The sequence below is a fragment of the Pleuronectes platessa genome, chromosome 4 (assembly GCF_947347685.1).
Source record: "Pleuronectes platessa chromosome 4, fPlePla1.1, whole genome shotgun sequence".
Classification (NCBI taxonomy): Eukaryota; Metazoa; Chordata; class Actinopteri; order Pleuronectiformes; family Pleuronectidae; genus Pleuronectes; species Pleuronectes platessa.
The window spans coordinates 1,899,149-1,915,941 of NC_070629.1; the positions used below are offsets into that span (position 1 = coordinate 1,899,149).

Consider the following 16,793-nt stretch of genomic DNA (forward strand, 5'->3'; position numbering starts at 1 on the left):
TAATGTTGCTAATATTTTGCTAATGTCTCTTCAGGCTCCCACCAGCTACAATAACACACCTGGGCCAGCCACACCCTCCACCCTCCACCTCCACTGGGACGTCATACCGCTCGGTATACTTTCATACTCATGTAACCTAGCTGGCTGTTTGTTTGTGTTTTAATCTGTGTGGTGTAATGTTTCCGCATTGGTTCCAATCATGGTGGCATATTTTACACAACACTAACATGTGACAAGATAACAACGTCTTTGGTATTTTGTCTATATTTTAAAACTCCTCAGGGCTCCAGAGCTACCATACCTTTACCAGTAACAGACTTTGCTCCAGTGACCTGTCTGTCAGTAAGTACTCATTAATATTCATGTTCATATTTGTTTGATTTACTTCTCATTTACCTCTCAGTAACCTCCATTTTATTTAGTTAAACATTCCTTAAATAAACGTACAGTACAATCTATAATTCTCTTCAGTCAGAAAGATAATGATAGGATGTGAATGTTCATCTGTTATAATGTCTAGAATTCTCTCTTGAATAACCCTTGTTTGTTATAGAAACACGCTAAATTTCATATTCTTTGCTGTGTTCTAGAATGACTACCAAGGAAGACATCAGATTTCCAAAGAGGAGCTTGAACATGTTCTTTCACTGAAAACCACCTTTACAGATGCGGCATCTATTCTTTCAATCTCGAGGCCAACTTTCTACAAGTTACTGCAAGACTATAATATCCCAACGTCAAAATTTAAGAGCATCAGTGATCAACAATTGGATCTTGAAGTGTCACAAATAAAAACTGAACACCCAAATGTTGGAGAAGTGATGCTTATGGGGCATCTCCGCTCCAAAAACATTGTGGTTCAAACACAACGTGTAAGAGATTTACTGCGAAGGATGGACCCAATTGGTGTCCTAGCCAGGAGAAGAACAGCAATAGTTCGTCGAGTATACTCTGTCCCACATCCAAATTTCATATGGCATGTATACGGAAATCATAAGTTGATTAGGTGGAAATTGGTTGTTCATGGTGCCATAGACGGCTACAGTAGGATGTTGATGTTTCTTCACTGCTCCAACAATAATCGTGCTGAAACTGTGAGAGACCACTTTACTGCAGCTGTTGGACAGTTTGGCAGACCACTGCACATCAGGACTGATCATGGAGGAGAACACTCAGATTTGGGAGGACATGCATGCAAGCAGGGGTGAAGGCTCTGTCTTAACAGGAAGTTCTGTACACAACCAGAGGATCGAGCGTTTTAACCGAGACTTGAACCAAAACTGCAGCCATATTTATGCACCCATTTTTTATGAAGTGGAATCCCTGGGTATCTTAGACATAGACAATGCAACAGACCTATTTTGTCTCCATTATGTCTTTCTACCCAGAATCAATAGCACTTTGGAGGAATTCAAAGCTGGATATAACAATCACTCCTTGTCATCTGAAGGAAATAGAACACCAGTTCATCTTTTTACTCTGGACAATGATTTGCCTCATCTTCACAACCCAGAACTCCCAACAGCAGGGGTAGTTTTTTGTTCCTCACCAAACTCTAAAAGAGGATTTACCCCATTGAATGACAGGGATTTACAAGAACTGAATGATGCCATTAACCCTCTTCAAAATGACAACAACAATGGCAAAACATTGTTTCAGAGAACACAACAGTTTATTTTTGATAAACTTGTAAATGTTTGATCTTAGCATAACATGAGCCTCATTGTACTTGTACACTTTTGTAAAGAGCTTGAGGAGGAGTAGGAATAGGAGAAAGATTTTTTTCAACACATGAACAAATACATTCTTCAGTTTATCACAAAATATTCAATATCAATAAATCTGAATATACATGGCTTTCAATGGTGAGGAGGGGAATTCAAAAATGTAATCTGAAAAGTACTCCAAATTTTTACTTGAGTACCTTACTTGAGTAAATGTACATTAAGTCATTTATTACTCCGATGACTGATTTCATATCCTTCCAATCATACAGTACAACATCTTACAGTATAAAGAAGGGTCAGATACAGTCCTCATGGAAGTAAACACTTAACACTGTAATTAACATCCACAAACAGGAATAGAGTTTTGGAACAGTCAAAAACTCTTGTTCAGGTACAGCTTAACTTTACAGAAACCAGGAAGTGAAAGATTTGTTCACATAATGTTGCATTTTTATTGCAAAGGAGCTCTTAACAGAACATTTGACCACAAGATAATGTGGTGCAAGATGGGAAAACAGAAGCTACCGTATAGTCTTTATTTTTCAGCTTTCTTATGTACTGCAATTGAAACCACTGCTTTATAATATGAACAAACTATGTCCTCTATGAAATACACTTACACATGGACACAATCAACTACTGGACTGTAGTGGAAAGTTTTAGGGTTGTTACCATGAGAGGGGCAGAGGGTACACAGAACACCACAGCAGCCTGGTTTGACAAACATGGAGGGCCCTGCACTAAACATTGGTGTATTACACTGCAGGGGTTCTTTTACAAATTAACTGATTTCAGCAAATTAGTAGATTTACAGTAAAAATTAAAACTAGGACAGCACATTTATGCTCCAGTTGTGCATGCAAAAAAAAAAGAAGCCTTTACTTGTACTTTTAATGGTAGCTGTTAAATGTCTCAAAACACAACAATACTTTAGTCCAGTTGTAGACCCCAAAAATAGTAATAGCACCACATATCCGAAACTAAAGAGTAAAATCCTGACATTTGTTTAAATGGTGCTAAATAACGATCCATTCATTAGTGCTACTAGGAAGCAGTGGTTAAATCCATCATCATCAGCCATTGTTGTTGCGTTCACAAAAAGGTGAAGCTCATTTGCACATGTGTGTGCAGTGGGAAGATGTCTGTCTTCATCATTAATAAATATTAATTTAGGAGTTGGATGAAAACCAATGGCTGGGACTTTGCTGCTCCCTGTAGCAAACGCCAGGATGTGACCAGGGCTCAAAGTCTTAAGGAATGCCTCCTCATCCTTGGTTAGAGTCCTGTCCCCATATGTGTCCCTCAGCTCTTTATCTAAAAGCAAAGGGACACCAGTGTTGACTTGGAGACTGGAAAATACTCAGGATTAAGAAAGACTGAATCAATGACTAATTGAGTGACTAATGGTTTACTGTATAGGTATTTTGGTGAAAAAGCAATGTTATTCTTACAAGCAATCAGATAACAACTGTATTCTTGTTACATGGTACATAAACATTAGATAGGCACAGCTTCATGAGTTGTAAAAAATAAAATGAATCTGTAAATTTCCTGGATTGCCTTATTGTATAATATACTGAATTACAAATACAAACTTACTTTCAACACATTGGAGAAACTCCCTACATTTTACCACCATCAGCTCCTCCCTAGCTCTTCTGTTGCTCCCCAGTACAGAGTAGCTTGGTTTGAGAATACCAGCTACAAAATCAGCTGCTAGACCTTTGTCCTCTCCTGGTATGTGAAACAGCACACGCAAGCTGGGGTTCTCTCTCAGGAGTGATAAAACCTGGAGGGAAATTCAACACCATAAAATTAAAGGCCATAAAAATGAGTAGTTATGGTTAAATATGGCATTTTTTTGTAATTTTACCACAGCACGGAGCAAATATGATACAGAACTGTGAGGTAAATCTTACTCCATAGTGGGACAAGCCATCAATGAGTTGATCAAGACAGCTCTGCCGTTGCACAACAGTATGGTATAGAACTGCATTTTTCACTAACACATATCTGTTGGCCATGGTGACTACGAGTGGAAGACCCTCAACTTGATATCGCCATGAGTCACAGCAGCTGACTGCTTTCTCCAAATCGTCCTGCAAGGTTGCCTGTTGAACCTAAATATTACAGATCAAATCTTAAAATCTTATTTATCAAATGACTGCATTTAATCAACATTTAGTTAGTACTATGTAGACTGTGCATTTCACTTACACTTATACTTAGTTACTTACCTATGACAAGAAAAGTTTGAATTTTTTGTTATTAATTTGGTAATATGAAACTAAAATTATTTAGATAATGCATTCCACCAAAATAAAAGTAACTGTACTTGTTAAGATCCTTCTTTTAAGCGGACCCAAAAAGAGTGCAGACCAGGAACACGGCAGATTGAAGGCAGAAAAAAGGTTTATTTGGGAAGTCCAAAAAGTTAGGCAGGCAGGAAGGCAGGTAAACAGGCAGGCAGGCAGGCAGAACTCAGTGGTAGGAGACAAACCAGGAAGGTGTGCAGCATAATCACACTGGTGAATGGACGATCTGGCAAAGACAGGGTGAATGAGCTGAGGCTTTATGGAGTGGAGGTGGAATTGATGAGATGAGTCTCAGTTGTGAAGGTCTCCCACAGGAGGCCCCTCCCAGCTCCAGGTTGAGCCATCTGTGGGAGGAGCACAGTGGGGGAAGGGAAGACAAGAGGTGGAGAGCCTGGTCCTGACAGTACTGCTGTGGAATAGTAAAAAAAAAAAGCAAATGCTTACTACAATAGTCTTCAGATCAGAATATTGCGCATTACCTTTTTGAGGTTCTCCCTTAAATCAGGGTCACCTATATTATCAGGTGTCACATGAACTTGAAGGATGTCCCCAGACACAATGTAGTCCACTACACTCGGGGACAGAAATGCAGGTTGTTCACCCCCTTGTATTATTATTGTAGACATCATCCTGCCAATGGTTCGATACAGTCCATTTTGCAAGTGGAGAATGTTCAGTCTTGGTGTGCATCCATTTGGTGTGCCTGAAAGATTAAATAAATTAACAGCACATTCTGTATTATGTACTCTGGCATTTCCAAACCAATATTTGTGGCCAGGTAACCACAAAATATATTATATATATATATTTATAATAAACCTTCAAAAGCTCCACTGTCTTGGAAGATAGCCTTCACCAGTAATCGGAAAAACTCTCGTCTGGGACCTCCAAGGTCAGCAGCATCTTCCTCAGCATCATGTTCATCGCTTGCAAATGTGACAAAGAGCATGTCACAGCTTTCTGCAAAACTGGTTCTCTTAAACACACGTAAGGCTGTGGTTCAAACATTGGCTCGACTGATATAGATCTGTCTTGTTCCCGATGTAATAACTCTCTCACTGTGAGCTTGTAGAAGGCCTGCAATTTCTTCTTTGCTCAGCATTTTAGATGACCTATATTAAAAAAGACAATGACAAAGATAAACAGACCTTTGGCTATCTCTGCATTTACTCCACTATCACCTTCAGGGCATGATGATATAACTGTTCCATGTTGTTTGCGATGTTTACACTGGTGTAAACAAGATAATTACCATAATAAAAAATTACTTGTAACGCTTACTTTAAAATATTGACAGCAGGTCCATCACACTCTTCTAGTAGATTACGCTGAATTGCCTCTTCAAGAGCCTCATCTTCCTCCAGATAAACAGGGCTGAGCAGACAAAGATAAACAGGGACAACAGAAAATTCAGCAGAAAGCCCAGAGAGAGCGAGAGAGCGAGAGAGACTTGTATCAGTGGTTCATAATGTAAATAGACCAACATCTACACTGCTGTATTTCTATGAAGCCCAAACAATATCTTACACAAATTCTGCCGCATTATTAGCTAACAATTGTCTCGGGTCCCCTGCCTGGCCCTGATTTTCACTCTCTCGAGTGCTGCTCTCTGTCTCCCGACATCTGGCCTCACTGTCTCTCGGGGGTTAAGGCACTGTACTCCGCACTGCATAAAGAAAGGTCAAAGGGAAATATTTTTGTAATGATGTTAATCTCATTTGATCTAAGTGCAATTTAACCCTAATTCCATCTTTTTAAGTGTATTTCCTTTAAAAGGCAGCCTTTAAGGATTTAGGGTGAAGCAAAACTGAATGAGATGAGCTAGGTTTGAGAGTTGCCTCTCCCTTTCAGTACAAATGACTGAATTGTGCTACTAAGCTCAGTCTACACCTCTTATAATGACTTGTAGGTAGATGAAACAAGACATCCAATCCAAATACAGTTTACAGGTTGCTTACAGTGATCCAATTGAGGCTGACAAAACAAAAACAAAAATCAAACTGGTGCTTAAATTCTGTCAGGTTGGCATTTAACGTTAAGCTTTGGTCACACTACATGACTTTCAAAGTCTTAAGATCACTGTACTGTTCACACTATACGACTGTCTTGTACTCAGGGGTGTTGGGAGCAGAGGAGCAGAGGGCAACCATAGCACAGTGCCTGGGAACCAAGTCCAGATTTGACAAGTGTTTTAACCTACTTCTTCTTTGACACGGTGGACTTTCTTGCAGTCTGTCATTTTCATTCCCTTGACTGATGAGCTCACTTTCACTTCTTTGGAAATCTGCTGTCTTCCTTGGTAGTCATTCTAGAACACAGCAGAGAATATGACATTTAGCATGTTTCTATAACAAACAAGGGTTATTCAAGAGATAATTCTAGACATTATAACAGATGAGCATTCACATTCACTCATTATCTTTCTGACTGAAGAGAAGTATAGATTGTACTGTACGTTTATTTAAGGAATGTTTAACTAAATAAAATGGACAATCAAAAGATGAGGTTACTGAGAGGTAAATGAGAAGTAAATCAAACAAATATGAACATGAATATTAATGAGTACTTACTGACAGACAGGTCACTGGAGCAAAGTCTGTTGCTGGTAAAGGTATGGTAGCGCTGGAGCCCTGAGGAGTTTTAAAATATAGACAAAATACCAAAGACGTTGTTAAGTACTCTTCAAATGAAGTTTCTCCAAAGATGTTCGTTATTTTACGTAGTTAATATCACGATAATCCATGTCCAAGAGTCCATTTCCCCGGAAAAGATTTATACGTTATTTGCCACTATAAACACACTCTGACCTCCTCGAGCTTTTATTTTGTTACTTCCTGTTACCGGCATTTGAATTTGCATATTAGTTAAATATTTAGTTTCACCTGAAATATTTAGATTTAACATTTAGATTTAGATTCAGATTTAACATTTAGATTTAGATTTAACATTTAGATTTAAATTTAACATTTAAATTTAGATTTAACATTTAGATTTAACATGTAGATTTAGAGTTAGATTTAAATTTAACATTTAGATTTAGATTTAGCATTTATATTTAACATTTAAGTGTTGACAATTATTGTTGCAAATGTGCAAAAAATGTGCAAAAAAGTGACTAAAAAATTCACACCAGTTTTTTAAACATGGTTTGAAGCTAAATGTGACAAAATGTTGCTGTTATTTTCAGCGGGAGCTGCTTTACAAACGGCACCCCATACTCCGCTGGGCAGTGAGGCAGGAGACACTCGTGCCACTAGGTGGGCGGGGCTACATTCGCCTGTATTGGTGTTTATTTTACATGCGCGTCCTCTTGCAGGCGGGTCGCGATAGTATATAGTTTACTTTACAGTGTGTAGTTCAGCTCAGACACATACAGACTATGTAATTAAGTCATGTACTGTTATTGTTACTTATAAAGACCAGTTAAGCTAATGTTCAATAGGTCTATATTGTAAATGTTTATATTTCTTTATGAGTGATAATGTATATTAAAGGGGACATATTATGCTCCTTTTACCGCAGTTGATATGGTTCCTTGGGGTCTTAATGAAATGTCTGTAACATGTTTTGGTCAAAATACCACAAGGATCATTTAAAACAGCACCCTTTTTACCCTGTCTAAAACAGCCCTCCTCAGATTGACCTGTTTTGAGGGCCCCGCCCCCATTTTACCCCTCCCCCCTCTCATGGAGCTGCAGGACATAACGTTTTTACCTCCATAAATTAGCCTGTGTGTTTGAATGTGTTCTCACTACAGAATGCATTCAAAATCTATAGGGCAGATTATGGGCCTTTACGTTTAAGAGGAATAGAGCAGTAAATTGGTTTTTTTTTATGCATGAGATATCAGTCATTTCTGCAATACAAATATGACTGAGGAATAAAATACAATAAATTACTCTTCCCTCTGTATTACTTGCAACTGCTCATCGTACACGTGTCAATTGTTGACATGTTACATATCAAACACTAAAAGCACACAACTGTTTCTATACACTTTTATTGTCAGAAAGATTGCTAGAAAGAATGCCACAGAGCTTTTTAAACATAGTTATTAAATGTACTGGCTGGGACAGAGGTAGTAAATGCAAAAAATACCAAGTATAATAAAAACATTGATTATAAAAATAACCTTTGTGCCATCAGTAGCCATACTGTAAACAAAGGAACACTTTATATTTATGAGTCACCTTTTATTCTGTAAATACAATGTAAACTTTGCTCAGCCGTTACAGATATTTGGCGTACAGAAGCTTTGTTAGCTGTTGCTGGGGCTATCACGGCCGGAGAATCAGAGTGGTCCTGCCCTCCTGCGTGGTTCTCCAGATACGCAGAGTGTTCCCTGATACTCAGGGAAGTTATACAGGGTTCAGACCTGCCCTTGATTGACACATAGCTGGCAATGACTTCCTGCTTGTCATGTTTCTCATACTTGGCAGAGAGATCCTCGGGTATTGAGATCTTCAGCACCTCATTCACATATGGGACCGGGTTCTGAAAAACCTTGTGAAAGATGAGGTCCAACAGGTTATCCAAGTAATCTGTAATACAAATCGGAAAAAAAGTTGTACATTTTTGGTAGTGAGGGCTCAGCTTCCCCACATCTTTCAGAACCCTCTTGTTAAGGCCGAATTATAGTCGGGTTGCACGCACGCACGCAAGACACGCAACACGCCCCTTTCGTGCCCTCTGGCGGCTTGCGTGCGTCGGCCAATTTTTCTAACTACACGACAAAGCGACGCGAGCCTCACGCAGCCCGCAAGGCTTGTGATTGGTCTGCTTACTACATCCCGTCCAGAATCTAGTTTCCGGTTTCATGCCCCACAATACGCGGAAATCACGGAAGAGTTAGAAGAATGAATATGGACCAAATAGATGAGCACTTGGCAGAAGAGATCCGAAAGTATGACCAATTGTATAACCCGTCACTGACTGGCCGATTTGTCCGTCAGAAATAGGCTATGAGGAGCCGGAGTGGCGATCTAAATAAACAGTCGACGACGAAGAAGAAGACGTCCCTTCTTTGTGTGTTTTGTCTTCGACAAACAACGTTACTCCGCCTAGTGTTCTGGCGGTGAATTGCCTTGCAACACGCGCAACACGTTAGTGAAGCATAAACCAAAACGAGTCCGTCGATGCAACTGCGTGGCCTTCCGCGGTTGCAGTCGCAGGACTATAATTCGGCTTTAAGTCAACACCTTCTCTAATCTGCGGAAGGCTGGTGTCCCTGTAAAAAAAAAGGAGGAAAAACATAACTATAGATTCAAAGTAATTATGGCATTTGTTATTTGGTTTGTTATATATATATATATATACATATATATATATATATATATATATATATATACACACACACATACACACACACACACACACACACACACACACACACACACTCCTGATCAATATCTTAAGACCAGTTAAAAAATGTCATGAATTTGCATTTTGCACTGTTGGATCTTAGGAAGGTTCTAAGTAGAGCTTAAAAATGCAAAAAGAAGAAATGGGGACAAGAGACCAAAAGTTGTGAGCAGGCAATTTATTCAAAAAAACAATTTAACTCAAATAGGCTGTTCATCAGCTGATCAAAAGTTTAAGACCACAGCCTTTAAAAGCCAAAATCTGTGCAAAAATTTGGATTCCATGTAATTTCCTGTCAAGTAATCACACTGTGAAGATCTCTTGATGGCAAAGGCAAAAAAGCTCACCGTCTTTGAACGTGGTAGGATTGTTGAACTGCATAAACAAGGCCTCTCACAACGTGCCATCGCTGCTGAGGTTGGACGCAGTAAGACAGTCATTTTGCATTTCTTAAAAGATCCTCAGGGTTATGGAACAAAAAAATCAAGTGGTAGACCCAAAAAAATCTCACCGGCGCTGAGCCGGAGGATCCGAATGGCTGTCCGTCAAGACACGGGACGATCCTCGTCCCAAATTAAGGCCATTACTGGTGCTGACTGCAGCCCAATAACCATCACACGGCATCTGCGAAGGAAGGGCTTCAAAAACAAGAAACGTCTTCAAAGGCCACGTCTCCTTCAATGCCACAAAATTGCCCATTTAGACTTTGCAAGGGAGCACCAAACATGGGACATTCAAAAGGTGGAAGAAAGTTTTATTCTCTGACGAGAAAAAATTTAACCTTGATGGTCCTGATGGCTTCCAACGTTACTGGCATGACAAGGAGATGCCACCTGAGATGTTTTCTACGCGGCACAGTGGAGGGGGCGCCATCATGGTGCTTTTTCCTTCAATGGAACAATGGAGCTCCAGGTTGTGCAGGGGCATCAAACAGCAGCTGGCTATGTGGAGATGTTGCAGCGGGCATCCCTCATCTGTCTCGTCTGTGTGGTAACGACTGGGTTTTTCAGCAGGACAACGCTCCAATTCACAATGCCCGTCTGACCAAGACTTTTTTCCAGGAGAATAACATCACTCTTTTGGACCATCCTGCGTGTTCCCCTGATCTTAATCCAATTGAGAACATTTGGGGATGGATGGCAAGGGAAGTTTACAAAAATGGAATTCAGTTCCAGACAGTGGATGCCCTTCGTGAAGCCATCTTCACCACTTGGCGCAACATTCGCACTAGCCTTTTAGAAACACTTGCATCAAGCATGCCAAAACGAATTTTTGAAGTAATCAACAATAATGGTGGAGCTACTCATTACTGAGTCAGTTTTTGACACTTTCATTTCTGTTTTAGGAGGTTTTTGGTTTTATTTGAGCTGTGGTCTTAAACTTTTGATCAGCTGATGAACAGCCTACTTCAGTTAAATTGTTGTTTTCAATAAATTGCCTGCTCACAACTTTTGGGCTCTTGTTCCCATTTCTTCTTTTTGCATTTTGAAACTCTACTTAGAACCTTCCTAAGATTCAACAGTGCAAAATGCAAATTCATGCAATTTTTTAACTGGTCTTAAGATTTTGATCAGGAGTGTATATATAAACACAAGCCTTACATTTGCAATGCAAATTTGGTGAACATACCTGCTGTCAACCATTTGCTCTTGTCCCTAGAAGTGTGTTGCGGATGCAAACACTAGGGGAAAACAGGGTCTTCATGGGAGTGGATGTCTTGGACATGGTTAAGGATGGAGGTCCACTTTGCCACTCTCTCTGGCCCTGATGTTGACATAGCGGCTGTCCAGTAGATGTGTTTTTTTATGCTGCGAAGCCACTTCTTCAGTTTCACACGTTCTTTGTCCTGGGAAATCTTGACCAGTTTCTTGGACAGTCCTGAAAATAAAAATAAAATTTTAGTCATGCACAGACACATTATCATCATCAACATTATTTATTCAGGGAGAATTGACTGAGCACAGGGCTCTTTTGCAGCAATGCCCTGATTGAGGGTACATAATATAGATGAACAATAAATAAACAAACGATAACAAAACAGACAAAATAAATAAACAGAACACATTATACAACTCAGAAATTAAGCATTAAAATATATATTATATTATATATTAAAAACTAAATTAATCCCCACATAAGGTCTACATAATGTTCCAAACAGGGCATGCCTTCAATGAATTGTGTGAGTGAGTGAATTAATTACAAAATTGCTAATTTGTTGAACTTTCTGCTCTGGTTTTAGAATAAGGAAATCGACAGTTTATGCTAATTATTGATGTGCTCCACAACTTTGATAATGAACAAACTCCAACACCAGTTCTCAGCCAATGACTCTGACTCTGTCTGGAGAGGGCTTAGGCTGATTCACATCTAACGACTCAGCTCTGACCCTACAGACAGACTCCTGTGGATAATCTTTTATGCCATTGTTTAGTCATTGTCCCCACATGCTTCAAGAAGACCATCATTGTCCCTGTTCCCAAAAAAACAAAAATCCTCTGCCTGAACGACTGCCGCCCAGTAGCACTCACTTCCATTATCATGAAGTGCTTTGAGCGGCTGGTCCAACCATTCATCACCTCCTCCCTCCCTGACTCTCTGGACCCTCTTCAGTTTGCCTACAGGTCAAATAGGTCGACTGCAGATGCCATCTCCCTCACCCTCCACACTTCCCTCTCCCACCTGGACCAGAGGGACACATATTTGAGAATGCTCTTCATCGACTACAGTTCAGCATTCAACACCATAGTGCCCCTGAAGCTCGTCACCAAGCTCAGAGACCTTGGGCTCAACATCGCCCTCCGTGAGTGGATACTGGACTTTCTGACGGGCAGACAGACTCAACACCGGTGCCCCCAAGGGCTGCGTGCTCAGTCCTCTCCTGTACTCCCTCTTCACACATGACTGCGTGGCCACCCACAGCTCCAGCACCATCGTTAAGTTTGCTGATGACACCACTGTCATAGGCCTGATCACCGGCGACGATGGGAAGGCCTACAGAGAGGAGGTCAGAGCCCTGACATCTTGGTGCCAGGACAACAACCTCCATCTCAACGTCAGCAAAACGAAGGAGCTGATCGTGGACTACAGGAAGAGACAAGGAGTGGAACACGCCCCCCTCTCCATCAACGGGACCACAGTGGAGCGAGTCAGCAGCTTCAAGTTCCTCGGGGTCCACATCACTGATGACCTGACCTGGACCCATCACACAGACTCCATCAGGAAGACAGCCAGGCAGCGGCTCTTCTTCCTCCGCAGGCTGCGGAAGCTCCACATGGACTCCAGGATTCTCTGCAACTTCTACAGGTGCACCATAGAGAGCATCCTGAATGGCTGCATCACCGCCTGGTATGGCAGCTGCACCGCCCTGAACCGTAAGGCTTACAGAGGGTGGTGAAGTCTGCCCAGCACATCACCAGGATGGCGCTACCATCCATAGAGGACCTCTACAGCTAGCGGTGCAGGAAGAAGAGCAGCCGGATTATTAAAGACCCCTTTCACCCCAGCCATAAACATTTTTGCCTGCTGCCGTCTGGCCGACGGTACCGCAGCATCCGGGCCCGCACCACCAGGCTCAGAGACAGTTTCATCCCCCAGGCCATAAGACTTTTAAACTCCTCTCCGTGACATATTTGCACTATTGTTTTATTTTCTCCTCAGCTGTTTATATATATATTTAGATATATATATACTTTATTTTCTATTTAAAATGTTGATATCCTGTTTTATACTATTTCTATTTTATTTTATAGGTTGTAATTACTTGAGCATTGCTAGAAGAGAACCTGAGACTCAAGCATTTCACTGCCAGCGACTGCTTAATGTTATTGTTATGCATTTGACAATAAAAATCTTGAATCTTGAATCTTGAAGCGCTAATTCTCCAGCCCTGTCATTAGTTATAGGATCTGTAAGCTAGTGCTGTGTTGTACATTTTCAACAACATCTTGTTGAAAATGTAATATGCAATATTACTATGCACTTTCTGCTGCATGAAATAACCTACGGAGACTTTCTCAAGTTGGCAGTTCTGAATAAACAGATTATAATCACCAGTCGTAATGAGTTCCCTGCATACTCTTGAATCAAGACACTGCTTTTTCATCTGAAATTTGCCATGGAAATATGACATATTTTCAATAACTTTGTTTCGTTTACACATTGGAGTTTATGTTACTCACCTGAACCAACTGCAGATCAATAATAGTGTTGGTCCTTAGGTCCATCACCGTGTAACTTCGCACAATGTCCTTCAAAAATAGATGTAATTAGTTATTATTTTACTTTATATGTCATTCCACATGGCATTGTATGATTTGTTGTTCCACAAATTCAGATGATAATATTCTATGTTCAATTAATTACTACAAGTGAATTAAGTTGTGAATTAAGGTAAAGTCAATTAACAATTACCTTCTCCAGTATGAAGAAAGATTGAACTCACAGTGTGGGCACTTTTGTTCTACAGAGAGGAATGTCCCAACCCTTCTTGTTTGCACATCTGTCCCCCGCCGACACACCGGAGACACCTCAAACAGCTCCAGGAGGCAGTTTTCATAGACAATATATGTGGGTGTCTTATGAACAGGGTTGGAAGATTCCATTCTATTAGAAAGACAAAGATTTCACCAAAAGGCTGCAACAGCTAACAAAAGTGTAGGATGGTAATCCATCTGATTATTAAAATGTTTAGATTAATATTGAGTCACTCACGTCACATCTGCTGACTCAGTCAAGACTGTGACCGAGTCATCAGGATCATAGGTAGCATCCAGTGGCTTTCCGAAGTCCATACTTGAACAACATTGGTTTTCCTCTCCCTCCTCCAAGCGAGGTCTCTTACATTTGAGGTCCCAACACCGACATCAGTGCAGGGCACAGTTTTCTGGGTGCCTATGATAAAACAGACATTCAGTATCCGTGGAGTCACAACAAATGAGATGCTGTTACAACTTTAACACGGAGACACAATCAATGACATGACGAAGCTGAGGGTAAACAAACCTGTACTTTTGTAGTGAGGTCCCAGTGTTTTCATAGAAAGCTGCGTGCCAAATGTGCGCATCTTTGGTGGGTCCGTCTGGCATGCTACGTGATGTACCCTAGCACCGTGAACAGATGTGCTTGCCTAAACACCAAAAGCAGCAATGTTATTCATGTTTGTACTACTGTCATGCATACAAAAATACAACGACACATTTTCCCCAACTAGGGCTGGTAATGAATAATCGTTATAGTCCCGCACATTATGACAACAACATCCTCCGGTATCTTGCGCGAGCGCGACTTCCTACAGCAGATGAGTGGTGCTAAATCCCCGTAGCAGCAGCTGTAGCTGGAAGTTAGCTACGGGCGCTGTAGCTGCTACGGGCGCTGTAGCTAACTTCCAGCCCAGTGCTGCCGTGGTAAAAAAATCAGCGGCACAGTACTCACGGTAGGACTCACAGGATGCGCGAGCGGGGGGGGGGGGGGCGTGGAGAGTACGACACTCACAAACCTGCCGTGCGAACACTGTTCACCGTAGACTCGCCAGCCGTCCTCGATTAATTGTTCAATCTCTACCTATCCCCAACCACTACATACTAGCCCCCCACCCCCTCACACGAACGCCACAACATGCTAACGTCACTAGCCTCCACACAAAATGTCTAAAAGAAGCAAATACCAGAATTATTAAAAAAAACAAAATAAAATACTTACATTTCCCTTGTCTTCAGTATTGCGATGGAAAGATGGCACAGACCCTTCTTTAAATAACAACCTGTTCGAGAATCCGGCGTTATATTGTCCCCAGTTGATAAAACAGTCGGATTCAAAGTGGTAAGCGCACACTAACAGATATTTGACTGCAGTAAAGTGAGCCGTCATGTTTAAAGCCAGCCGCAACTCGTTTTTTTTTTGCGCGTCCAGTTATGCCACTGCAGAAAAGTGAGCCGTCATGTGGAAAGCCAGCCACCACTCGGGTTTTTGTTGCATGTCTACTAATGCCTCATACGGTAAAGCGGTATAGATAGTCAGAGCGCCTAAAAATAACGAAAACACAACTATATTTTAGTTATAGTCTCTCATTTGATTATTTTTATCTTCATGGCGTATCTGTTCATGTAAATTATGTATTTTTACTTCAAATTGAAGGGCAAGTCTGTAAAAAAGGAATAATGTATTCCTAATGTACAACTGACGTCATTACGGTAAGCGTACTGCGTCATTTCCTGTTTTCTTGCCACTGGTGGTGGTCGCTCTGCGAATTAGCTCCGCTGCTAAAACACAACTGTTTCTCTGTAGCACTACGGCTAAAATCACCGGTCTGTAGTTAAACACTCGCACATACCAACCCTTACTCTATCGTGCTTAGTGATTCTGTGTTCTGTCTGAGCTCACCCTCGCAGCAGCGATGTCTTCTCTCTCTCTCCCTGTTGCTCCACTGCTCTCTCTTGCTCCGAGTGTCTAATGTTTACTTACTCCTCTGCCTCCCTTAACAGTAGTGGTACATGTAATAAATGTAGTGTGTTGATAGCGATGGAGGCTCGGCTTAGCGACTTTCAGAAGCTCGGCTCAGCAGCTTAGAAACTCCGTTAGCTGTAGTTAGCCGGCTCCCAATAGCCGCGGAGCCACGTTGTTTAGCACGTAGCTTAGCCTTAACGAGCAGTCCCCAGACTAGTCCCGTGCAGCCGGGAGCCCAGGGCAGCTGGGTGACAACCCGGAGGGGGCATAGTGCTAGACTTAAAAAGCCCACGATTAAAGAGCCACCAGCTCACGTTTCAAATAGATTCGCTCCTCTCAGCGAGGCACCCGCTGATAAACAAACTCTGATTATTGGCGACTCGGTTCTGAGAAACGTCAGGTTAGCGACACCAGCGACTACAGTTAATTGTATCCCAGGGGCCAGAGCCGGCGACATTTATTTCAATACTAGACTCTATTGGTTTCAGTCAGTGTGTGCACAAACCTACTCATTGTGGTAACCACAAACTTGACCTTGTATTATCGTACGGTGTCGGAATTGAAAATTTAACAGTACTTCCGCGCAATCCAGTTCTATCAGACCATAATTTAATAACCTTTGATTTTTCAATAACTGAATATATGCCACTAATAAAAAATTCATTTTCTAGATGTCTACCTGATAGTGCTGTAGCTAAATTTAAGGAAATAGTCCCAATTACATTTAAACCCGTATTAGCAGTAGATTTAAACAACAAATTCTTTAAAACCCTGAGCTCCATTGAGATCGACCACCTCGTCGATAGCTCTGCAGACTCATTACGATTAACATTAGACTCAATAGCGCCTCTAAAAAAGAAAAATGTCAAACATAGTAAATTAGCTCCGTGGTATAATTCCCAGACAAATGAGTTAAAACAATTATCAAGAAAACTAGAAAGGAAGT

At 41.1% G+C, this 16,793-nt stretch overlaps 1 protein-coding gene across 2 annotated transcripts; it reads right to left on the reverse strand.

Moving 5' to 3' along the window:
* Positions 1–1,708: 1,708 nt before the first annotated feature.
* Positions 1,709–16,364, reverse strand: LOC128438743 (G2/M phase-specific E3 ubiquitin-protein ligase). Of its 2 annotated transcripts, XM_053421418.1 has the most exons (16): positions 15,104–16,319; positions 14,408–14,531; positions 14,117–14,296; positions 13,848–14,008; positions 13,585–13,653; positions 11,033–11,281; positions 9,241–9,269; positions 8,475–8,583; positions 6,613–6,672; positions 6,243–6,350; positions 5,324–5,416; positions 4,862–5,154; positions 4,522–4,745; positions 3,647–3,847; positions 3,327–3,516; positions 1,709–3,041 (listed from the first exon to the last, which is right to left on the reverse strand). In XM_053421418.1, exons 12-16 carry the CDS (start codon positions 4,989–4,991, stop codon positions 2,734–2,736), a joined length of 1,053 nt encoding a protein of 350 aa, XP_053277393.1. In that variant the 5' UTR covers positions 4,992–5,154; positions 5,324–5,416; positions 6,243–6,350; positions 6,613–6,672; positions 8,475–8,583; positions 9,241–9,269; positions 11,033–11,281; positions 13,585–13,653; positions 13,848–14,008; positions 14,117–14,296; positions 14,408–14,531; positions 15,104–16,319; the 3' UTR covers positions 1,709–2,733. The 2 variants fall into 2 exon arrangements, with proteins under 2 accessions (XP_053277393.1, XP_053277394.1); XM_053421419.1 differs by lacking the exons at positions 8,475–8,583; positions 9,241–9,269; positions 11,033–11,281; ... (2 more) ...; positions 14,117–14,296; positions 14,408–14,531 and having other exon boundaries at positions 15,785–16,364.
* Positions 16,365–16,793: the final 429 nt, after the last annotated feature.